This window comes from Giraffa tippelskirchi, chromosome 12 (genome assembly GCF_054371585.1).
Source record: "Giraffa tippelskirchi isolate mGirTip1 chromosome 12, T2T-mGirTip1v1.2.pri, whole genome shotgun sequence".
Taxonomy (NCBI): Eukaryota; Metazoa; Chordata; class Mammalia; order Artiodactyla; family Giraffidae; genus Giraffa; species Giraffa tippelskirchi.
In genome coordinates this window covers 33700628-33723859 of record NC_137286.1, presented here as the reverse complement: position 1 = coordinate 33723859, position 23232 = coordinate 33700628, and the positions used below count along the sequence as shown (strand labels likewise).

Sequence of the window (23232 nt, the reverse complement as noted above, 5' to 3'; positions counted from 1 at the left end):
ACTCTTCTCCAACCCCCAACACATCCTCCTCCAGGGCTGGGGTGTCATGGGTGGCACCACCCACCTTACCAAGTCGGAGACTGGAGTGTCCCCAGAGCCCTTCCACGGCCCCCTCCTCTCCTCAGCCATCAGCAAGCCCTTCAATTGCTCCTGCCACCCTCAAACTGTTACCTGATGCTTTAATCTCTCCAAGCCTCAAGTACCTTATCTGTAAACTGGAGATAATAATAGTGTCTCTCTCCAAGAGTCGTTTGGAGGGTTAGATGAGATAATGCATCCATTAGAACAAGGACGGGCAGAACTCAGCTCAGTAAAACACCAGCTGTGTTCATCTTCCTCTCCACCTCTTACCAGGTCCCTCAGCCCAGGCCTCCATCAGTCACCTCCTGCCTGGCCTGTCAGCCTTCCCACCATTTCCCCGTCCCCATTCACTCTAGCCAGACTGCAGCCAGAATCATCTCTCTAAAATGCAGACCTGGCCAAACTCTGCCCCTAATCCTTCTGTTGTTCTTGGTCATCTTTGCATAAACTTCTCACAGGGCCTGCAAAGCCAGGTGGGGTCTAGGCCCTGCTTTCTCTTTAGCCTCACTTGCTCCCAAACCTCATCCCTTGGCCCCTTAGCCCCGGCCACACTTAAGCCTCTCAACTGCCTCTCACCTCACTGCCTTTGTCCAGGCAGTGCCCTTCCTTTAGTAGGATCACCCTCCCTCTCTGTCTCGGATGGTCCTCCACTGTCTGAGAAGCTCCCTCTGACCTCTGCCTCCCTGGCCTGGGTGGCAGTGGCGACACCCACCAGATTTCCGGGTAACAAACTGAGTTCTGAGCAGGTTCCCCAGGTCCACGAGCTCCTTGGGTGAGAAATCCTATCTCACTCATCTATGATATGCTAGTGGCCAGGAGAGCACAAGTGAAGGATGAGAGAGAAGGAAGGGGGAAATTAAAAACTGTGAAGGGGGTGGAGAAGTAATGAAGGGCTGGGGGCAGGAAAGGGTTCACACCAGGTAGAATATCTGTCCCCTGTGCCTGCATTCCCACAGGGCTCCATCAGCTGGATCTTGCCCCTTCACTCTTGTCACACTTGTCACAGTTCTCCATTATGTCACCTGCTTGGCCCCTCCTGTGACCCCATGGCCACAGGCCTCTTTGGAGGTTTCTGAACCTGAGCTGGCTTCTGGACCAGTTAGTGAGAGCTGATCATCAATAGGCACCCAGATCCTTGCTTTCAGTGAAGTCAAGATGGGAGCATGAAGTCCACACTGGTATTGGGCACAGAGTGGATACCAGCACACTCTAGATCAGAGCCCCCTACCCCCGACCCCTGCCCTAGACCTGTTAGTCGTCTACCAGTGTGCCCCTGCATGGTACCCTCTCCTTGGACTCTCACCAGGACGGTCCCTCTCCCATCGCAGACCCACTGCCCCTCATGCTCTGGATTCCAGCTGCCAACCTCGCCCTTGGCAAGCTTCCACTTGGAATCACTACCATGCCCTGCCCTCTCTACTGTCCCCCTCCCTCTCAGTATATGGACACAATCTCGAGGTAAATGTTCTTCCCTTTGGCAGTCAGATTTGCTTAAGCCACTACTGCCTTAAAAATCCTTTCTTCATTACGGCTGGATTCCTCCACAGACTGTCTTACCTTCCTGCAGTCCTTGCACCTCCTCTAGCCATTGTGATCGTTATCCAGAATCCACCCCCACCAAACTTTTGAGTCTTGCTAAAGTCACCAGTGACCTCCTTGCAGCTAACCCCTACAGCAGACTGTTTCCCTCTCCTGTGTCTTCTGAGAAGCAGGGAATCTGCTGGCTCCTCCCTCTTGGAATGCTGCTACCCACCCCCTTACCCTCTCATTCACCCTTCTGATCTCAGCTTACGTGCTGCTTCTTCTGGGAAGCCCTCCCTGATCTACACATAAGGTCTGATTCCCATGCTACACGTTTCCTTCATAGCACTTATCAGTTTGTCTATGTGATTGTCTTCCCAACTGTGAACTCCACAGAGTCTGTTTTGCTCACTGCTGAACCCTAGTCCCACAACACAGTAGGGATCCAAGTATGTGTTGTTGAATGAATGGTCTGGTTTTAACAAAATGCATCTGGCTGTGTGCAGAGAGAACAGACTCGGGGAGGCGAAGAGGCAGCAGCACTGAGCTGCAGGAGGTGATGGGGCCGGATCACAGTGGGCTGAGGAGCAGACCCGAGGCGTCCTGTACAGTCAGAACTGCCTGGATTTCAGGTCCTGTAGGCTGGGAGAGGACAGGTCAGAGCCCCAAGGACAAGGGGACACTCCACCAGCTGCCTGTCTCAGTGAACGAAGTGAAACCTCATAGGCTCTACACTGACCACTGGCCCCGTGGAATCCAGGGCCAGTATGCCTTCCCCATCTGTGCCCCGCAGGGCTGGGCACACGTGGGGGCGGGGTCAGCGATGCCCCATCTCGGGTGAGCTGTGAAAACGGCCAGCAGCTCAGAGCCTCCCCATCCTGGTCACGTCTCATCAGCACGAGACGTTTATCCTGCCTCCTACCAAGGGGAGCCCATGTCCGGCGGGTCAGACCTGGCTTTCTCCCCCTTCTGTGCTCCAGCCCTCCCTGTGCTGAGGGCCTGAACAACACAGCAGGAGAGGCAGCTGGGATGCCGGCGGGCGGGACCCAAGCCCAGGATGGCCCGGGGCCAGGCCTGCCCGGCAGCGGGATGCTGAGGGAGGCGGGTGGTGAGAACTCCCTCGCGGCAGACACAGGACACTCGCTCGTGCAGCTGACACAAGGCGGTGGCTACATCTCCCCGCAGTGCTCCCCACCCCACCCCCCTCACAGGGCAAGCACAGCCTCACTCACGAGAGACAGGGGGATAGACAAGATGGCACGGGGATGGGTGGCCGGGTGGGACAGGCAGGCTCGGCGTCCTCATGGAGTGGTTTATTACGATTCCATCTCACAAGGCAGGTGGGTGGGCGGCAGCGGCACACGGACTCCAAGCCCCTGACAGACGTCTGCCTCGGGCGCATGCAAACAGTGCAACATGGTCAAGCGCAGACACGGGGCGACCGAGGCGACATGGACACGGGACACGGGGTGGGGAACAGGGCCGGGGCGATGGGTCCCTAGAGAGGGGCCTGGTCTCCCCAACCCTAGTGGGCAGGACAGGAAAATAAGATTCGTACTTCTTGTAAAATGCCCATTTGCTGGGTACTTTCTTTCTCCTTATCTTGAAAAATAATAAAAAATAAACACACGGAAAAAAAAAATCTCAAAAAAAGGAAAGGAATAAAACTCTAAGAAGGCGAGAGATGGGAGGCCAGGGGGAGCCTGACCATGGTAGGGCGTCTAGCCCCCGGCTCTTCAGCCTCCTCCCATCCAGGCCCGTGGGCAGGGCTCCCAAAGCCCCACAGGTGGGTCCATGGAAGAAGGTGCCAGGCCTAGGCGGGGTCTCCAGGGGCCAGATGGGGCGCGGGCTGGGACAGGAAAGAGGCCCACTGGCCTCCTGCTGGGCTCAGTTCGGGTTTGGGCCCGGCGAGCAGGGGCACGAGGTCCACAGTCTCTCCGGGTTCAGTCCCCACAGGCCCTCGGCCTGGGCAAGGCTGGCAGTCACAGGTGCAGCTCGTGGGTCTTGATGTGCTCCAGCTGCTCACGGAGCTGCAGGAAGGAGGGCCGCGTGGCGGCATCCAGGTGCCAGCAGTTCTTCATGACCTCGTAGACTGCAGGCGGGCAGCCGTCGGGGGCATCCATCTTGTAGCCCTTCTCCACCCGCGGGACGACGTCCTTCAGGGGCTGCGGGTAGGTGGGTGGTGTGAGTCGGTGCAAGGCCTGACCCCAAGGGGACCCCTACTTAGCACTCCTCTCCATGACACCCCTAGTTCTGTTTCAGGTCCAGGTCCAGGGTGCGGCCTGCGAGGACCCCAGGGCAGGTCTGCAGCTTCCAGGCCTCAGATGGGGGAGGCAGGGCCCAGTGAAGCCCCCACCCTGCCACCCTCCCATTCTCCAAGCCCCAGTCTCAGCCCAGCGCCCACACTCACAATTCTTGGATAAGGCACTCGCCCAAAAGAGTAGATTTCCCAGAGAAGGATCCCGAAACTCCACACATCAGACTTGGTGGAGAATTTCTGCCATGTGGATGGGAGAGGCAGTGTCAGATCCTGGGAACTGGGGGTGGGGGTGACCAGGAAGCCCATCCACCACTGCTCAGGCCCAGAGGAGAAGCCCACCCACCTTCTCTCTTAGGGCCTCGGGGGCTGTCCACTTGACTGGCAGCTTGCCCGTGTCCTGAGTGCTGGAGGCCTCCTTGGTGAGGCCGAAGTCGCTGACCTTGGCCACGTTGTCCTCAGACACCAGCACGTTGCGGGCAGCCAGGTCCCGGTGCACAAAGTTGTTGCCCTCCAGGTATTCCATGGCCTCACAGACGTCTCTGGGGGTGAGCCACCCACACGTCCCCTCAGACAGGGGTCCCATAGCAGGGCAGTTCCCCACCCCCCAATCAGGGTTGCTTCACTCACAGTGAGAACTTGAGGAGACAGTCTCCGCCCAGCACCGACCGACCCCGAGACCGCAGGTAATCCACTAGACTCCCCTGGGGCAGGACAGACAGACCGACAGGCCCCATAGGTTAGACTTGCCCTCCAGACCTCAGGGGGCTTGGGGCTGGGTAAACGGCAACACTCAAGGGAGGTGTGAGGAGAGGGGAAGGGCAGGGGAAAGGTCAGGACATCAGTTCTGAAAGAATATCAGATCCTACATGCTGGACACTGCACTCAGCAATCTTCATGCATTGTTTCTTAATTCTCATAAATCTCTGAGGTAAACTTTGTTACTAACTCCCTTCACAGATGAGGACCTGAGGTTTGGAGAGGTGACACAATTTTTCCAAGGTCATCTGGAATGGTCATTCCACTGGTCACCTCCAATGAATAAATGATGAGGTAGGACAAAAGCCAAGCCCCAGTCCCTTCAAAGCTCAGTTGGAGAGCAGGGACCAAGGGAACAGGGGCCCAAGGGTATGGCGGGGGGCTTGGGGCAGGCACACACCTTGGCCATGTACTCGGTAACGATGTACAGCCCGCCCTTCTCCTCTAGGATCACGCCCAGAAGCTGTACCAGGTTGCTATGCCGGAGTTGCCTGGGGCGGGATGGGGTGGTCAGAGCCTGCCAAGCCTCCCCATCACCTCCAGGCTCCGGGGCGACCACCCCACCCACCCCCTGCCCCAACTCACGTCATGACAGAGGCTTCAGCCAGGAAGGCCTGCGCAGTGGCATCATTCTTAATGCACTTGACAGCAACTTTGTTCCCTCGGTAGTCACCCAGCATCACGTCTGGGGGAAGATGGCTGGGGCTTGTTCCCTGGACTCCCCACAGTCACCTGCCCCTCCCAGGGCTCCCACCCTCTCTGGCTCACCTCCAAACTCCCCCTTCCCTATGGTCTGCAGCAGCTTCAGGTCCTTCATGTTCAGCGCCCAGCCGCCTGGGTAGGAGGTGATAGAGGGGCAGGAGGCAGTGGTCAGGGAGCGGGGGTTAAGTCAGAGCAGGGGTCGCATCAGAGGCAGACTGGACTATGACATGTGGGGTTCCCTGGAGGTCTCCAGAGCCTCCGGGATGGGGGTCATGCCAGGAAGCCTTGGGGGAGGAGGCGGATGGGCAAGAGAGGGGTGGGGGTGGGGGTGGCACTCACTGCGGAAGAACTCATCCTGGGCAGCCACGGTGCCCTCCATGACCTTCGGCTTGATGAGGCGAGTACAGAGTCCATCTGCATCTGAGGTGTAGTGCTACAGGGTGCAGGGCAGCCCATCAGGACCCGCCCCTGGGCACCACCAGTGGCTCCCGTGCACCGCTCTGGTCTGACCACCAGGGGGCAGCAGAGGCCGGTCCCACCCAGTCCAGAGTTGCTTTGGGGAGGGAGGGCTCCCCATTTCTAGCAGGGTTAGGGAGGCCCAGACACACAGTTCGTCTCCCATGGCACCCCACACCCCAGGTGCTGGATGGACACCGGCTGCTGCTATCACTTAACCTCACCAGCAGCCCTGACTTTGTGTAATACCAGCCTCTAGCCAGAGGACCCCTGCCCCAAGTCAGGCCAGCGAGGGTACAGCGCTGAGGGTGGCTGCAGGAGGCACGTGAAGGCTGCCTGGGGCACAACTGGCCTGGGGAACTGCTGGAAACAGGGGCCACCAAGGTAGAGCTCGAGAGGACACGCTTATACACACATGGTTGGGCAGACAGTTCTGAGTGGCTGGAAGAAAGCTAGCTCTGGGATCAGAAGACTCAGATGTAGTCCTGGCACCTCCAATTCACAACAGTGTGACCAGCAGCAGATCCCTTAACTGCTCTGAACTTTTGTTTCCTAATCTATGAACTGGGTTGCCACCTCCGTGTGGAGGCACTGTGGGGTCAGAGATCAACCCTGGCACACGACAGGGGCTCTACGGAGGCGTGGGGAAAGGCAGGCTCGCCGAGGCCATGGGACCTGCCCAAGGTCACCCCGCCAGTGGTGGTGGGGCTGCAGCTGGAACCCAGCCAGCCCAGGAGGCCCTGCTCACCTCCACCAGCTGCATGAGGTTCTCAAAGTAGACCTCTTCGTCGATGCTGAGCTTGCTGGCGTGGTACATGATGCGGTAGTGCTCCACCTTGCCGTCACAGCTCACGCATAGCGTGTAGTCCCCGGGGTAGTTGGTGCTCTCCCGCACCAGGAACAGGCCCGTCTCTGGTGGGCACAGGAGCCGCTCTGCCTGTTCCCGCGTGATCTTGCCGTGGAACCAGCTGCAGGGAGGCCAGGCCTGGGGTCGTGGCAGCCCAAGGGCAGTGCCGGGCTCCACTTCCCGAAGGCCCTCCCTCTGGCTGATGCCTCCCCGGGGTTCGTGGCTCAGACAGGCACTGAGGCCCTCATCCTCTGCTTCCCGCCCTTCATCCCCTCTGAGGTCCACACCCACGCCCTTCCTTTTGTCTGGAGAGGCCCTCACGGACATCCTAGCTCTTACTCTTGCCTCCCTGCTTTCCTGACTCTCTTCCAGGGGACTCAGGGCTTCTGTCCTCCTCCCTCCCAGTGTGGAGCTCCTGATCACTCCTTGGAGGTACTCACGGCATGAGGCTGAGCTTGGTGCCTGCCTTCACACCCTCCCGCTTCTGGACATAGTTGGCTGGGATGATGCCCTCACGGCCCACCTTGTTCTTGGCTTTGTACCAGTTGGGGTCCTGGGGAGAGGGGAACCCAGACACTTTCTCAGGCTCACCCACCCCTGCAGGGGAGCAAAAACCCAGAGGTGGGTGGTGGGTGGGGGTGTGAGGTCCCTGGTTACCTTGGTGACAGCCACAATGGTGAGCACGTCTCCTTTGCAGAAGGGAAGGTCTTGCTCAGCAGTGCCGTGAAAGTTGTACTTGGCAATACATTCTGTACCGGATGGCCAGGCGGCCTGCAGGGCAGGCGACAGGTGGGCGGGTGCAGCTCAGGGCAACCCCCACCCACCTGCCTGCACGCCTGCAAGGTCACAGCCTCTCGCCTGGCCTCCATGAGCCTGGGTGAGGTGCCCCTCCTCCAGAGAGCGCTGGGTGCCTGCCAGCTGAGTTTCACCCCCTGGCCTCCCATATTGAGTGACTGCATCTGAATTCTACTTTGCTGAGAGCCAGGGCTGGGGAGAAGGGGAGCGAATCGACCCACATCCTCATTCTCTCTCCTCTCAGCACCCCGTGGTAGCGTGGGGACCCCCTGCTGCACCAGACCCCCCACCCTTGTAGTACCTGAATTGCTGACATCTTCTCAGAAGATATGGCGTCCCCGTGTCACAGGAAGGCCAACCTGTCACTTGGTACCATGAGAGCTGTGGGGAGAAGGGGGGGCTGAGGGGAAGCTGTGAGAAGAGATGGCTCCGCCATCACTGAGACCCCGCTCCCTCCCCACAGCAATGTGAACAGATGCCAGAGGCTTCTGGAGCTGGGGTCTGGGGCAAGGGCTGCCCTTTCCAGTCTGGGCAGGCTGCGGGTACTGGGCAGGGGAGGAGGGCTGAGGACCCCCAACCCTGAGCCCACTGTGGCCTTAGAGCCCACAGAATGACCGACAGAGGCCACAAATCATTGCGGGTGAGTAGCACCCGCCTACCGGCCCCATGGCGGGATATTAGCTAAGTGGTCTGTGAGGGACCACCGTGGGTGGTCACTGAGGGCGGCTGCGAACCTGGCAAAGGTGCTTGGGATTCTGGGGAAGTCACTTGTCCTCTGTGGGCCTCTTAGTTCTGTCACCTATAAAAACTCACCCAAGCAGTATCTCTGAAATCAAATGTAAGCCAGCTCCACGGCCTGGCCACCCCACTTCCGGGCACACACTCAAGAGATGACAGGGCAGGTGTTGCTGAGCCAGGCCCGGGAGAGTGCACGGTAGCCCGGTCTGAACAAAGTGCACCCTGGGGACTGCCCAGATGCTCACAGGAGTGAGACAGATAAGCAGCGTATGTTCACAGAACACTGGACAGCAGCAAACGTGAATAAACCACCACTGTGAACCAACACTGATGCGTCTCTAAGCATCAGGCTAACCAAGACGCCAGGCAGGAAGCACACACGCCATGTGACCCCATTTGTATCAGGTTCAGAATCGGGGGATTCCCAGTGCTGGATGGAGACCTTGGAGGTGGCAGCTAGCTGACTGGAAGGGGGCAAGTTCACCTCTGGCAATTCACCGAGCTGTACCCTGTCACTGGGGTACTTTCCGGTGTACACATTGACTTCAATACAGTGGACTCCCCCAAGAAAGCTACCCCAGCCAACGTGATGCCCCCAGAGCAGCAAGTCAGCCCCGTCCTGCACATACACTCTTTGAGGCCCCAGCTCAGCACTCCCTCTACAACCATCATCTTCCCACACACAGCCCAGAGCTGCCGTGTACCTGTCTCAGGAAGCAGAGGGATGGGACTACTGTTCTTTGCTGACAGATGAGGAATCTGAGGCTTAGACAGGGTCAGTGACTCTCCCATGCCTATGGTATGTCAGAAGAGAAACTCCTCCATCTGTCTTGTTCCCAGGCTGACATTCATGAGCAGTGGAAGAAGACCTTTAAATGCAAGTGCCTAGGGGTGTGAAGGAAGTGAGGACTGCAGAGCTCAGGTGGGCTTCCTGGAGGAGGGAGTGCTGGAGCTGAGCTGGGAAGGTTGCCGGGCTTGGAAAGGCAGGGGCACCCCAGCTGGAAGCCCATGGTGAGGGAGGGTGGGAAACAGATCCTATGGTCTGAGCACCCCGTCGTCTGCTGCAGGGGACAGTGAGTACTGGGCCCGCAGGGATGTGGGGCTTCAAATGCCAGGTGAGGAGACAAGCTTGGCTTCTGAGGGCCATGGGACCTGGGGCCTGAGCAGGGGTGGGGGTGGTCTGGGCAACCAGAAGGAGCTGGGGGGAACCACCACCACCGCTTCCAGGCCCCAGTCCTGGGGCTCGGGTCGGGCAGACCAGGCTCTGACGAGTACACAGCGGGCAAGAAACCCAATCCTTCTGATCCTCGGATCTCACACTCCGAAGGCAGGACAGGGACACCCTGCAAGCAGGCTGTGGAGGGAGTGGAACGAGCCCCCAGACTTGCAAGTGTCTGGCATCAACCCCTGCCCCTGGGGCTAAAGGGCTTCCCTTCCTCCCGGAACACACAGTGCTTCCAGTCCCAAGGCCAGCATGGCAGCCTCTGCCATCTGGGCAGGGAGACTGGATCCCCCTAGACACACACACACTGACGCGACGGAGCCACCATGAGTATAGGAAGCAACTTTGGGCTCCCGAGAACCACCTGTGGGAGCCACGAGCTCCTCTTGCCCCCATTTCATAGAAATGGAAACCAAGGCTCAGGAGGTTGCGACTACTTGTCCTAAGTCACACCACTAGTTAGGGGTGATGGTCTGGAACTTGAATCAGGGTCGCTCTGTGGTTGGCTGGGTCCTTAACCTGCAAGCCCTTCTGCATAGGGGCTCTGCCAGCTCTCTGCATCCCCACGTCTCACGGAGGGCGCGGAGGCTGAGGTGCCGTTAGTCACCCTCTCAGCTGTCAGTTTGCAAACACTCTCTCCCCGGCCTGCAGCTGCCGCCGCCACCTCCCCACTGACTTGAGGATAATAATAAAAATAATAATAGGCCATGTTGGCTGAGCACTTACTCTGTGCCAGGCTGTCCTTTTGGCACATTATGGCTCATCAAATCCTCTAACAACTGAGAGAAAGGCTATTATTATTCCCATTTTACAGGTGAGGATGCCGAGCTAGGCCAAGAGGCAGGTGGCCTTACCTGAGGCTACACCTGCAAGAGCATGCTGCCTCACACAGGTGTCAGGCCTGAGCCAGCAAGCCATCCCATCCCCCTAATGTGCCCGCACGTGTCCACAGGGCTGCCGGCAGGCTGGGACCACCCTGGCCTAGAGAGTGCAAGGGAAGAGGGAGAGGCGAGCAGTGCTCAGGGGGAGGGGTGAGCCCAGGGAGGTCGGGGGGCTTCCTCGAGGGCCTGGGTTTGGAGAGGGCAGGTCAGGAAAGGAGAGGTATGAGCTAGCCTTCCCCTTGAGCTACTGGCTACGGCTTCAGGACTCAGTTTTCCCATCTGTACAATGGATTGGTGACAACCTTGCAGCTTCTAGGGCTGCCCTGAAGCCTGCTTTTCTTTACACAGAAATCCTGCTGGCGGGAGCTGCAGATACTCTCTGATGGCTCCTCCCTGGCGAAGTCACGAGGCCAGGACGACCCTGTCCTTAGGGCCCTGAGGGTCCAGACGGGCTATCCCCCTCCAGGTCAGAGGCCAAGAGTCAGCGGCTGGGAGGGGCCGCTACAAACTGTGGCCTCTAGTCCGGCCTTGGTCAGGCACAGAGGGGCCCTGCTGGCGTTATCTGAACCTTGTTTCAGGCTGCTTTGTGGAAGAAGTGCAGGAACAGTGTCCTAGGAGTCATGGGCTCTCAGTCCGGTTCCTGCTCTGTCTCCAACTTGCTGTGTGACCTTAGGGAAGTCCCTTGAGCTTTCTGGGACTCACTGGCTCTCCAGCACGTGAGCCAGATCCCTTTATCACCTGCAGCTCCTAGGACTCTACCTCCCTGCCTTGGCATTCCCTCTCCACCCCTCCCCATTCTCTACCCAAGGAACTTCCACTCAACCTTTGGGGTTACACAGGTGCCTAAAAAAAATGGAGCAGGACAGTCCCTGCAGCACTGTTTGGTGTAGCAAGAGGCTGGGAGACAAATTTTATGTCCACTAATAAGGAACCAAGTAAATAAATGACCAGATATCCCCCAAAAGGAAAAAGGCCAGCTGGGATGGGGCCAAGACGGATCTCAAGGTGTTGAAACAGAAATCTCCCCATGACAGAGTAAGTAGAAATGGCAAATAACCAGCTCAAGTCACGAAGGACATGTTGCTAGGGGTACAGGACAGTGACATGGCATCTGAGGACCACGTTCCAGATTGACCAGAGAGAGGAAAAAGCACTTCCACCACAGCGAGATGTGGCCGATGCCTTGTTCACCAAGGGATCAAATTAAGCAGCACCAATGAGGAGAGGAGCATACAGACTGCCTCCTACCCTGAGGAGGGCACAGCATCCTCTGTGCGACGGGCCCACAGAGCGGCTTAACCTGACTCCAATTAGGGAGCCCAAATATCCGGCCTGACTTCAGAGTCAAGGTCATAAAAGACAAAACAAACAAGCACAGGCTGGGGAATGTTCTGGATTAAGCAGGACACTGAAGAAACATGACACAACAACAAAATGGTAATTATGGGCGACAACCTGATTGTGGTGATCGCATCACAATACACATGTGTACCAAATCTTCACACTGATATCTCAATAAAGCTGAAGAAGAAAGAAAAGACACACAACAGCAAGACTCAATGAGTGATTCTGAATCAGATTCTGGATCAGAGGGAAAAAATAGCTACAAAGGTCACTTAGGGACAACCTCGAGAAATGAAAACGTTAGATAATATGATGGAATTAATGTTAATTTGCTTAACTGTAATCATGGTGCTGTGATTATATAATAGATCTGTGCTAAAGTACTTAGAAGAGGAAGGTATGATGCCTGCAAACTCACAGTCAAATCAGCAAAAAAAAAAAAAAGTATACACATATGTCTAGCACACAAAAGAAGAGAGGTAAAGCAAATGTGGCAAAATGTTAAAAACTGGTGAGTCTGGGTCAAGTATATATGGGTATTTGTGCATGTATACTAAGTCACTTCAGTTGTGTCCGATTCTCTGTGACCCCATGGACTGTAGCCTGCCAGGCTGCTTTGTCCATGGGATTCTCCAGGCAAGAAAACTGGAGTGGGTTGCCATGCCCTCCAGGGGATCTTCCCTACCCAGGGACTGAACCCAGGTCTCCTGCACTGCAGGCAGATTCTTTTTCCATCTGAGCCACCAGGGAAGCCCATATATTTATTATACTATTATCCCAGCTTTTTGGTAGGTCTGAAAAACTCAAAGACTGGAAAAAAAAAAGCAAGGTGCAGGACATCATCCATGGTATATTACAATCCTTGTTTTTCCAAAGGACATACCATTCATCCCTGACCTCAGAAATGCACAGAATATCGCTAAAAGACAAAAGCAGCTGATAACGGAGGTTCTCTATCTCTGGGAGGAGGAAGGAGGAGTGGGGATCAAGTTCAGGGAAATTTCCTTTTCTTTGTACATCTGCCGTTCTGTTCTTTGTTTTTTTAACAACATGTATCTATTGAGTGAGTGAAAGTTGCTCAGTCTGTCCTGTCTGACTCTTTGCGACCCCATGGACTATATAGCCCACAGAATTCCCCAGGCTAGAATACCGGAGTGGGTGGCCTTTCCCTTCTCTAGGGGATCTTCCCAACCCAGGGATCGAACCCAGGTCTCCTGCATTGCAGGCGAATTCTTTACCAGCTGAGCCACAAGGGAAGCCCATGTATCTATTGCCTCCCCCCTAAAAATTAAGACTGAGTTTCCCAGGTGGCTCAGTGGTAAAGAATCCACCTGCCAGTGCAGGAAACACAAGAGATATGGTCCAATCCCTGGTTCGGGAAGATCCCCTGGTTGAGGAAATGGCAACCCACTCCAGTATTCTTGCCTGGGAAATCTAAATCCCATGGACAAAGGAGCCTGGCGGACTACAGTCCATGGGGTCGAAAAAGAGTCAGACATGACTTAGTGAATTAAACAACAAGAAAAAGAGCAAAAATTAAGATTAGTAAGAAAATAAGTAACTTTTTGAAACAGACTCCTGCCAGGAGTCTTCCACGGTCATTTGGCTGTGGCGGCTGGCTGCTCCAGGCCTCCAGAGCCTCTCACATCTCATGGTCCAGTGAGAACCTCCCCGACCCTGGCCTGGGAGCCCTGCAGGAGTAAAGCTGGGCTGACTCACGTCCTAGCAGGGGCCAGGCCCAGAGCGGCTGGTCAGCGAGTGAGTACTGAATGAATGAATGAACCAACCAATGACAGGGGGAAGCTAGGCTGGCTGCACCACACTGCGGTCCCATAACCGACAGGAGTATATTTAACCCCAAAGGGACAGCAGCTGCCACCCCACCCCCACAGAGCTGGGGGCCAGGGGGCTTTCACTCCGACTTCCTGCCCCAAACCCTGCTCCCAGGAGTCCTTGTGCTGGGGTCCCGGGAACAGGCCGGGCATTGTGCCCAAGCGCTGAGGTCAGTGGCCATAGTCTCAGGCAGGCTTTCTTGGGAGCCCAGGCTGGCAGGGAGGAGGGAAGCCCAGAAACTGCCCTCTTCCTGCTTTGGGGCAGCTGTAGACCCCGGAGCCAAGCACGTGCTGAGGGCCAGAGTAGGTCAAAGGGCTCCTGCCCTGCCCCCCTCACCAAAACTCCACTGCCTAGTGGGGCGTGGGAGCCTTCAGTAACTGTTTACACCCAGCTAAAAATACCCACTGAAAAGGGAAGTGCACAGGAGACCTGGGGGGGGACTCGGGGGCCACAGTCCCCAGAGACTCTGGTCCTGCCATAGGACCAGCTGGAGCCTCTGCAGGGCAGGGGCAGCCCCCTGGAGGCAACAAGCCGGTCCACCTTGCCCTCTCGTTCTTTGAGCCACTGTTTTAAGAGCCTCCCCGTGTGCCTAGCCCGACGTGTGGTGGGTCACTATGGACAGGAGGGGGAAGAGCCCAGGAGGGTCCTGCCCTGGGGACCCCAAGAATGCTACTTGGCTTCTCTCCCTGGTGCCCAGCCCTGCTCCTGCTCTCCTAGCTGCCAGGTGGTTGGTCAGTGATGGCCAGGTGTGCTTGATGCCTCAGTGAGACAGGTTGGGGCCACTGGGGAAGTGGGGGGAAGCGGGAACTGGGAGGATCTCAGGTGGAAGCGACTGTGCTAGATCAGGCCAGGATTCGGATTTCAAACCGTGGTACGCAGAGGGTTAACTGAGGCTGAAGAAGCTCAGGGTGGGGTCTACAGGGGCTCTGAACCCAGGCAGTCTGGAAGCTGCTGACAGGTATCGGGCAGACACAGGCAACACTGCTTCTGATTGGGCTCACCACCCCCCCAAGGGCAGTGCACCTGAGGAGGGCGGGGGCACCACCCGCAGCCGGGCTGGCTTGGTAGCTGTACCATCAGCCCCGCCTCTGGTTTTGCAAGGGGCACCCAGGCTGCGGCACTGTGATGTCCCTGGCCACACACCAGGGCGGGGGTGGGGGCTGGTTCCCACTAAGCCGGACGGGTGGTCCCAGAGCCCTCAGCATACCCACTACACAAAATGTCTCAGGGCCGGGCAGCAGCAGAACTGGGCACAAGACCCCTGGAGAGGCCTGAACCTCCCTGGGGGGCAGGAGAGGACTGGAAGGAGGGTCCCACTCACTCTGCCTCTGGTGTGTGCTGTCCACCCCCCACCCCAGGGCTCCCTCAGCCTTCAGCACCCCGGTCCTAATGAGAGGGGTGAGATGAATGGCTGAAAAATGTTAAAGACCAAACTACAGCCAGCAACTCACAGGCTTTTTTCCTGCACCTCAGTGGCTCAGTGGGACCGGAAATCCCGTCTAGCGGTTTGGGAGAGGTGGGGGCTGGAGGAGAGGAGCCTAATGGGGAGCCTCCTCCCCCAGGCACTGCTGTGGCTGGAGGCTGTCACTCCTGGCCCAGAAAGGTTTCTAATTACCGCTCAGGAGCCTAATTACCTACATGCACTGGGCAGGGGGGACTCCAGGGCTCCCCACGGCCCTAACCCAGGCCTCAGTTCCGCCACACCCCTCGGCACAGCCTGTGGTCTTTGCATCTTCATCTGCCTACATTTACATATGGCCTCTCAGCACTGGTCTCCAAGGAACCCTTGAAAACCAGACTGTCCTTGTCCCTCAACCCAAAGTCCCCAAGTCACCTTATAGGTGGGGAGACTGCGGCCCAGCGGCCAGTGAGTGGTCTAGAACTTTGACCCCCAGATTCCCATCTCTGGTCTGCCCGTCTCAGAGAACATACAACCGTGCTACCCAGTGGAGGGAGAAGAAGGGTTACTAACACCCTCCCCCAAGGGATGGACTGTAAAAATGAAAGCACGGGAGCGAGAGTCTACTGACCCAATCCTGCCTTAGTTACTTCATCCTCAAAAAACCCCCGTGAGGTTTTACTGTTATCTGTTTGACAGAGGAGGAGCCCAGCTGAGGATGATCACCCAGCTTCCAAGGGGGAAGAGTGAGGATTTGAGCTCAGGCTTGTCTGAACTTGGTCAGCAAACCCTCCACCCTCTCCTTGGGCAGGACCAATGACGTCCTGGACAGACAGGTGAGGGAGGGCAGCTGAGGGGAGACTGGCCGGCCCTCCTGTTCTGGGAAGCACGGGTTACATCTGTGCCATACCCTGCCTTGCAGAGACAGGTCAAGAGTTTGTTCAGGGCCACACAGCAGCTACAGCAGTCAGCAGCCCCACAGAGTAAGGGCTCCGGCCAAGGACCTCTGCCCCCACCCACCTCTTTCTCAAATGCTTCTTGATTTTCATGGCCCTGCCTCTCCAGGAAGTCCTCCTGGCTGCTCCAGCCTACGCAGATCCCCAGCTTCTGAGCTCCCACCAGCCCTGCCAGGAAGTTGGAACCACAGGCCTCCCTCAGCTGACTCCTCTCTGAGTCTGGCCTCCTCTACTGGTCGGCAGGGGGCTCTGAGGGTTCCCTCTCCCCTCTAGTCTCCCTGCAGCACAGGCCGGGCCGGCAGATGTCCGGGCCTGGGTGAGAAGCAGAGGTTGGGCTGAGAAGCAGCAGCCAGGGGGTGCAGGTGTCAGGTGACACCCAGGTCTTCACCCACCCGCACGGCTTCCAATCATGTGGAGAGTAGACCGGCGGGGGTGGGGGGGTGGGGTGCGCCAGGCAGCCTCTCTTTTGCGTCTGGAGGCCCAGGGCGCGGAAGGGGAGGGGGAGGCGGAGGGAAGCTGCGGTTGGAGGCCCAGCCCCACCGAGGCGTTCAGAGCTGGTGTGTGATGAGAAGCCACGTTCATCACAGGACCTCAAAACCAGGAAGAGAAACTGAGCAGGCAGAAGGGCGAGCTGGGCTGCACCGGGCCCCCAGCTCCTCGGGGCCGGCCAAAGGGAGCTCCTGGACAGTCACTGGACAAACCACCTGGCCCTCCTGGGCCTCAGTTTGCCCATGGGAAAAATGGGATTTCTACCCCCGGTTCTGCCACTCTGGCCCTGACTGGTATGGGCTGCAGTATGCCTGAAGCCAGGGACCCTCCCCCAATTAGTGGAGTACTCCTGGTCCTGCAGTGGGCTCTGGCCTCTCCTGGGAAGCAGGGCTTGGCCCTCTGCAGCCAGCCTTGCCCTGCTTGCTTCTCCCCTCAGCCACGCAGGGAGCACACTAGCTCTTCCTCACCAGCTCTTTATTTTTAGGTCTGAATTTGACTTTAATCATTACTTAGCGGATTCTATTTCCAGCCCTTGGATGAAGGGACCCAGAGGAGAGGAGGAGGGGAGGCAGTGCTCCCTGCCTGGGATGGAGGGGTGGCCTGCTCCTCCACCCATCCTGTCCCCAACCAAGAAAGGGGGGCACTGAGAAACACCCAAAGTGCTCACCCCAGCCAGGCCAGCATCTTGGAGAGGACCGCACCCTGTGACCTCATCCCAGCCCGGGCTGTGGGACAGAAGGGCAGCTGTAATGCCCACTTCCCCTGCACCAAGACCAGGCAGGAGGCAGACACTCCAAAGGCAAAAGTCTGGCGGCTAGAGTCCGAGGTCAGGCGCCGGGGAGCCCTCTGCATTGAACGAGCCACCTCGGGAAGGACCCTCTGCCTAGGTTAGTCCTGAGCCATACTGGGGTCATCTGGGGCTATGGTCTCATAGGCCCCGGGAGTGCCAATCTGAGACTGGTTTCCTCCTAGTGTCCCTGGGGTGGCACTAGGAAGGCACACCCCCACCCCCGTTCTCCGGTCTCCACAGAAGCAGAACAAGAGGAAGCAGGTGATGTCACAGCAGTACACACTCAGGTTAGACCTGGGCAGCACCTGTCAGAGAGAGGGTTGCTGACACACGAGATTTCCCAGTGATCTGTGGACCATCTATGTTCCCTTCAACTCCCAGCTGGGAGGCTCTGGAGTCTGTGCCCCCTGGCCCCAGCTTCCTTCCCTCCTTCAGCTGCTCGGTGGGAGGATGCGGCCGGCATGGCTGTCCCTGGCTTGAGGCTCAGGATGCCTGGGTTCCTTGCCCAGTACTCAGTTTTCCCAGGGAGTAGGTCCCTGTCTCTACTGGGGAAACGTGGGGGCTGGCCTAGGAAGTAGCTGAAGCTGGGGGACAGGAGGCAGCCAGGTTCTTGGAGAAGAGGCCTCATTCATTCAGCTCTGATGCTGGAAGAACAGAAGGAGAAGGGGTAGGGCCAGGCCCCAGAAACCAACCCATAGCCCATCTTCCACATGGCAATGGGGCGGGCAGAAGGCAGAGGGGCAACAGGAAGGCAGAGAGGGGCGACAGGACACTGGCCAGAGCAGTCTCTGAACACAGGGTTTCAGAAGGGCTCCCCAGGCAGAGACCACCCTCAGTTAGGTGAGCCATCAACCAACCCTGGCCCCAGTGTCTTCTGCACATGCCGAGGCAGCTGGCTGTGGGCACTCTCTCAACAACGCCTACCCTTCTTACAGAGCATCTAGTGGACGCCAGGGGCTGTGCCAGGCACTTTCCAGTACCTGGGTTAGTTTGTTCAGTGTCTGCACATTCCCCTCTGAAGTAGGGATTGCTGTTGTGTATATAAAGGAACTCTGGCTCAAAGGATGACCTGCCCAAGGTCCCTCTACCCTGGCCTCAATGGCACAGCTGGGCCCAGAGTCACTTGTTGGCTGGGTGCCAAGTTGCCTACTCTCTCCAATACCCTCGGCTGCTATGGGGGCCTGTAGTAACAACAGTTACAACAGCGACAGACGGGCAACAACAGTGCACAAGCCTGGGGAGAGGGTTGGAGTACCGCTGCTATGGAAGAGCTGTCCGGAATATTCTGTAGCTTTTTAGAGGCAAAGTTACAGATTGTGTAGCAACATGAGAAAATGCCCAGATACAGTATTAAATGAAAAAAGGTGTGAAGTCACATACACCCAAATGACAACAGCGATAAAGGAAAAAAAGATCAGGGAAAGACTGGCTGGGAGCTCCAAGATACTAACAGCCACTGCACTGGGGAAGAAACAGTGGGTGAGTTTTTCGTTTTCTAAATGGTCTGCAGCGCTGTTTTGCTACTTTCTAAATTAAGCACCCTAACACTACATACCTACACACTTAGTTTTCTCGTAAGGAACTTGGGCTTTGTGTCCTGGGGACCTGCCTGTCCCCTAGCTCTGGTCCTGTGTCTAGGACATCAAGGGATGGCCTTTCTGATTTGAGACAGCCCCTGAGATACACGAGGGTCCTTCCCTACCTTCTCTTTCGCAGATCAAGCACCTTTGGGGTATTTCTTTGAAGCCAAGACTTCAAACCCCTCAAAGATGGAGCCCAGAAGTGGACCCTGGCCGTCTTGGCCGATCAGGCTTGTGGGGGCAGCCACATCACACTGTGGGCCCTGGGCCTCTGTCTCTGCCCAAACTCTGGTCTGTTCCATCATGGTTCAACCCCTAGGGGCCTGGTACCCTCTGCAGCGATGCTGGAGACCCTCTCCTGGTCCTTCTCAGTCCCAGGTCCAACGCAGACAGAAGAGCAGGGAGGAAGACACCAAGCTCGCCAGAGAAACAGTGAATCCCTGCACACCCGATTCCTGAAGCCAGACCCTTTCTACGAGGGCCTTGGGACCCTGGGCCGCACCTGACAGCTCACAGGCGTCCAACCAGGTCAGGTTTCAGCCCTAGGCCCTCCAGTTGGAAAGGAAGTTAGGGCTGGGTGAGGGGAGCCTCACAGACCCACCACATCTGTGAACCCTCCACTGTGCTTGTCAGGGCAACCGGAAACAACAACGATCAAGGGCAGAGGCCTGAGAAGGACAAACCTGCCAGTGGTCCCAGGGCCCCAGACACGGCTCCGTATCCTCCAGGGGACACCCCACACCTCTAGGAGCAAGAGGATCCTGCCACACTCCCAATCTCCCTCCTGCCACCTTTGCCCTGTTCCTGCTGGGGCTCCTACCAAGAAAGACATTGGGACCATCAGGGTGTGGGGAGCTTGGAAGAGACCATCTGGGTGTCCCCACTCTGACAATGCTCTGATGCCAAGGCGGTAGCGTGGTCCCTACAGGGCTTTCTCCTCCCCCCTCCAGATCCCAGTCACCAGCTGAGCCAGAGGTGTACAGGAGGGCTGAGTCAGAAGAGCCCACTGGACTGCTTGAGCTCAGAAGCAGGGGTACACCCCACAGGTGCCCCCACGCACTCACCATATCCCATGAGTGGGACCTGGCCTCAGACACCAGGGGGAAATCCCATAGGTAGGGCTGATGCTGCCTGAGCCCAGACAGAGGCAGAGCTGGGGCCGGAAGCCCTTTCCCTTCTCTCCAGCCCTCTGCAGGGGAGCACGTGCTCACCCCACAAGGTCCTATGGGCCAGGCTGGGGGCTTATATCCCTTGTGGATAAAGGTACCTGAATCGTTTCCCTCTACCCATAGCAGCCCAGCCCTGCAGAGTGGGGGGAATGAAAGGACAGACAACCTAACTCTACCAGAGGCCTGGGCAGCAACTTCTCCCTTTAAGCCTCAGTCCCCTGGTCTACAGAATGGGAGGGGAGAGGAACCCCTAGTTAAGCTTCAAGAATCTGACGGCTGGACACGCCCCTTCCTGACACCTAGCCTGGGCCCTGAGGAGCCTGGGAGAACGGGCTGGGAGACAAGGCTGCCAGCAGGTGGGGGCATGGTCCTAATAATGCCCAGTGTCACCTCCACCCAGGACAGAGGCCCTGCCCAGTTTCCCCACCCTAGGGTCAGAGGTCCCTTGGCTTAGGCCTGGTCTTCTGGGAGGCTCAGGGTGACAGGCTCAACCTCTGGCAGGCTCAAGGAAGGTGGCTGGGCCCCGGGCTTCCTGGAGACGGCAGGGCCTCCGCGGGGGGAATGAGGGAGGGGTCAGAACCAGGCAGGCCAAGGAACCTGCAGGGAGGCCCGGGGCAGGGAACGGCAAACCGCCCATTCTCCGGGGGCCCTGGTCCATGCTGACCCCCTCCCTCCAGGCTCTAGCCAGCACCCACGAAGCGGGTGGGGGAAAGACAGACTCGCGGTGGCCTGAGACAAGTCTGTGGGGCTGGAAAGGCAGTACCTCCCTCGTGCGCTCCCCTCCCAGTCCGGCTGACAGTGACTCCCGGGAGATTTCGAACCCGGGAAGGAGGTGGGGGGGGTAAGGGAGGTGGGGGATGGGTGTGGACGCCACGGCAGCTGCGAGAGAAGCGGGACGAGCGACCTCCGCCCGTCTCCCTCCGGGAAGCACTCGGACGCCCACCTCCTCTCCCGGCCCGCCAGGCACTCACCTCTCTCGGGGCACTGCGGTCCGGGCCACCTCGCTGCGGGCAGCATCAGCGGCCTGCCGGACGGTCCATGTGGCCAGGGGGGAGGGGAGGGGCGCAGGGGTCCCCAGGAGGTGAGGTACAAAGAGGTCTGGGGGCGAGAGGAGGGGGAGGAGGGACGGCCAGACAGAGGCAGGGGGATGGCCGCGCGGCCCGGGTCGGGGAGGGAAGAAAGGCGGGGGAGAGGGGGCGGGAGGGAGTCGGGGGGAGGAAACAATGTAGCCGGCGCGGCCCCGGCAGAGTTCCGCTTCCGAACGCCGCCACCGAGGTTCGATGTGGGGACGTCGCGCCGGCTGCCCGGGGCGGCCCCGGACGCTGGTTCGGGGCGCCGCAGAGGGTCCCCGCGTTCCACGCCCCGGAGGCTCCGGCGGCCACAGGCTGGCTGGGGCGGGAGGGACCGCTGGCCGGGGGGCTGGCCCCGACGGCGGCGCGGCCGGGAGACCGCCGCGCTCGGACCCCACCCCAGCAAGACCTCCGCGCGCGGTGCGGGGTGGGGCGAGAGCGGGAGGGCGACGGCGGTCTCGGCAACGGCGGCGGCGGCGGCGGCCAAGCTCGGCTCGCCCTGGGCTCCGCTGGGAGGAAGCTCGCAGGCCTGGCGAGAGGAAGCGCGGCCCGGATCCTCCGCCCGCGGCACCGCGCCTGCGCGAGGGAGCCGGCCCGGCGCGCGGCGGGGCGTGGGCCGACGGAGCAGCGCCCCCTGCCGGGCGCCGGGGACACTGCGGGGGGTGTGTCCGCGCGCGCGCCCTGCCCCCGCCTGCCCGCCCGCATTGGAGGCTCCCGAAGGTCCCTCAGGGAGGGCCGGCCAGCCCGCCTTGGCGCAACCTCCAAGCCTTCCCCGGTGTAGAAGCTACGGAGGCCAGGCCTCGGCCCCTCTCCTCTGATCTGTTTGTGCACAGGGGGCCTCACCCGCAGGAGCATTCATCCGTTCACAAGCATTTCCTGGCGCTGCCAATGTGACAGGCCCTGTTCTGGAGTCTACCCGCAGAGCCCCTTGGTGGCTGTCAAGGAGTTCCCAGCACCGACAGGCCAACAGACAAGCGCTAGGAAATAATTGATAAAAGTGAAGAAGTGGTGTACAAGGCCCACAGGAAGCAGGAAAGAGGGGAGGGCTAACGGGGAGACTGGATAGACCTGGGACTTCAGGCAGAAGGAATAAGCATGGGCAGAGGTCGGGAGAGATGAAAGCACTTGACACCTCTGTGCTGTGCTGTGCTCAGTCTTATCCGACTCTTTGCGACCCCGTGGGCTATAGCCCACCAGACTCCTCTGTCCATGGGGATTCTCCAGGCAAGAATGCTGGAGAGGGGTTGCCGTGCCCTCCTCCAGGGCATCTTCCCAACCCAGGGATGGAACCCAGGTCTCCTGCATTGCAGGCGGATTCTTTACTGTCTGAGCCACCAGGGAAGCCCCAGATGGCTCTGGGAACTATAAATGGCTCAGTATGGCTGCAAGTTTGCAGGGTAGGTCCTGCAAAGTCGTGGGAGATGGGGTCCCCTCAAGCCACAGAGAACAGAGAGATCCAAAAGGCCTTATGGGACTTTCTTGGACTTGGTTTTCAGCCTGGAGGCAATGAGGAAGTTGTCAGTGACTATGTGACCCTGGGAAAGTTACTTAACCTCTCTGTGCTCTAGTTTACCAAATGGGGAAAGTAATAGCACCAACTTCTTGAGGTTCCGTGGGGGAGGAAATGAATTAATATGCTTAAAGTGCTTACTATGCAGTGGCAGGCACTTAGTCAGCCCTTAGCTAGGTATCACTTCTGACTATATATTATTGTTAATGAAGGACAGGGTGTGATGGGCTCTGAGTTCAGGAGCAGACAGTGAGTGTGTGTGTGTGTGTGTGTGTGTGTGTGTGTGTGTGTGCACGTGTGTGTGTGAGGGGGGAGTGTAGAGTTGGGGTGAGGGGGGGCAGTTGGGATGGAGGAGAGACCAGAGACTCCAGTGTAGGTGAGAGGCAGGGCACTTCTTAGGGACTGGGCCCTGAAGGAAGGTTCAGGGTTGGATGGGCAGAGGAGAGGGTCGTTCTATGATGGGGAAAGGAGGTATACAGGAGGTGAAATTCAAGAGAAGTGAGGGACTTGGGAGCGAGAGGGACAGTCAAGGGTCTTGTGGGAAAGCCAGCTGAGAAGACAGTGTGGTTGTACAAAGAGCTGAGCTGGGTGTGCCTCCCCAGACAAACCACAGGATGGCCCTCTGACCCAATGCACCCCTGGGCCAGTTTCCAGTAAGAAGCCAGCCCTGCAAGGAGGGAAGTAAGTGTAGTCACACCACTGCCCTTTGAGGAGATGTCCAGTAAGTCTTAGAGACAGCTGTGGTGTAATAGGAAAAATCCATGGATTTGGGGTTCTTACAGTAAAGTTAAATCTCAGCTGGACCACTTCCTACTTGTGTGACCTTGGTCTAG

General features: G+C 58.2%; 1 protein-coding gene across 4 annotated transcripts; it reads right to left on the bottom strand.

The window, feature by feature from the left end:
• Positions 1-2900: 2900 nt before the first annotated feature.
• CSK (C-terminal Src kinase) lies at positions 2901-21412 on the bottom strand. Of its 4 annotated transcripts, none has more exons than XM_081549467.1 (14): positions 20791-21412; positions 8861-9041; positions 7720-7799; positions 7281-7394; positions 7064-7176; positions 6525-6744; positions 5660-5753; positions 5387-5452; positions 5204-5303; positions 5019-5109; positions 4490-4563; positions 4206-4401; positions 4013-4099; positions 2901-3767 (listed from the first exon to the last, which is right to left on the bottom strand). In XM_081549467.1, exons 3-14 carry the CDS (start codon positions 7732-7734, stop codon positions 3585-3587), a joined length of 1353 nt encoding a protein of 450 aa, XP_081405593.1. In that variant the 5' UTR covers positions 7735-7799; positions 8861-9041; positions 20791-21412; the 3' UTR covers positions 2901-3584. The 4 variants fall into 4 exon arrangements, with proteins under 4 accessions (XP_081405593.1, XP_081405594.1, XP_081405596.1 ...); XM_081549468.1 differs by having other exon boundaries at positions 8861-9025; XM_081549470.1 differs by having other exon boundaries at positions 8861-8997.
• Positions 21413-23232: the final 1820 nt, after the last annotated feature.

Coding starts and splice junctions, on each gene's coding strand:
- CSK (XM_081549467.1), bottom strand. Junction 5,754..6,524: donor ACCTCATGCAGCTGGTGGAG/GTGAGCAGGGCC, acceptor TGCACCCTGTAG/CACTACACCTCAGATGCAGA. Junction 4,100..4,205: donor CCGAGGCCCTAAGAGAGAAG/GTGGGTGGGCTT, acceptor TCCACATGGCAG/AAATTCTCCACCAAGTCTGA.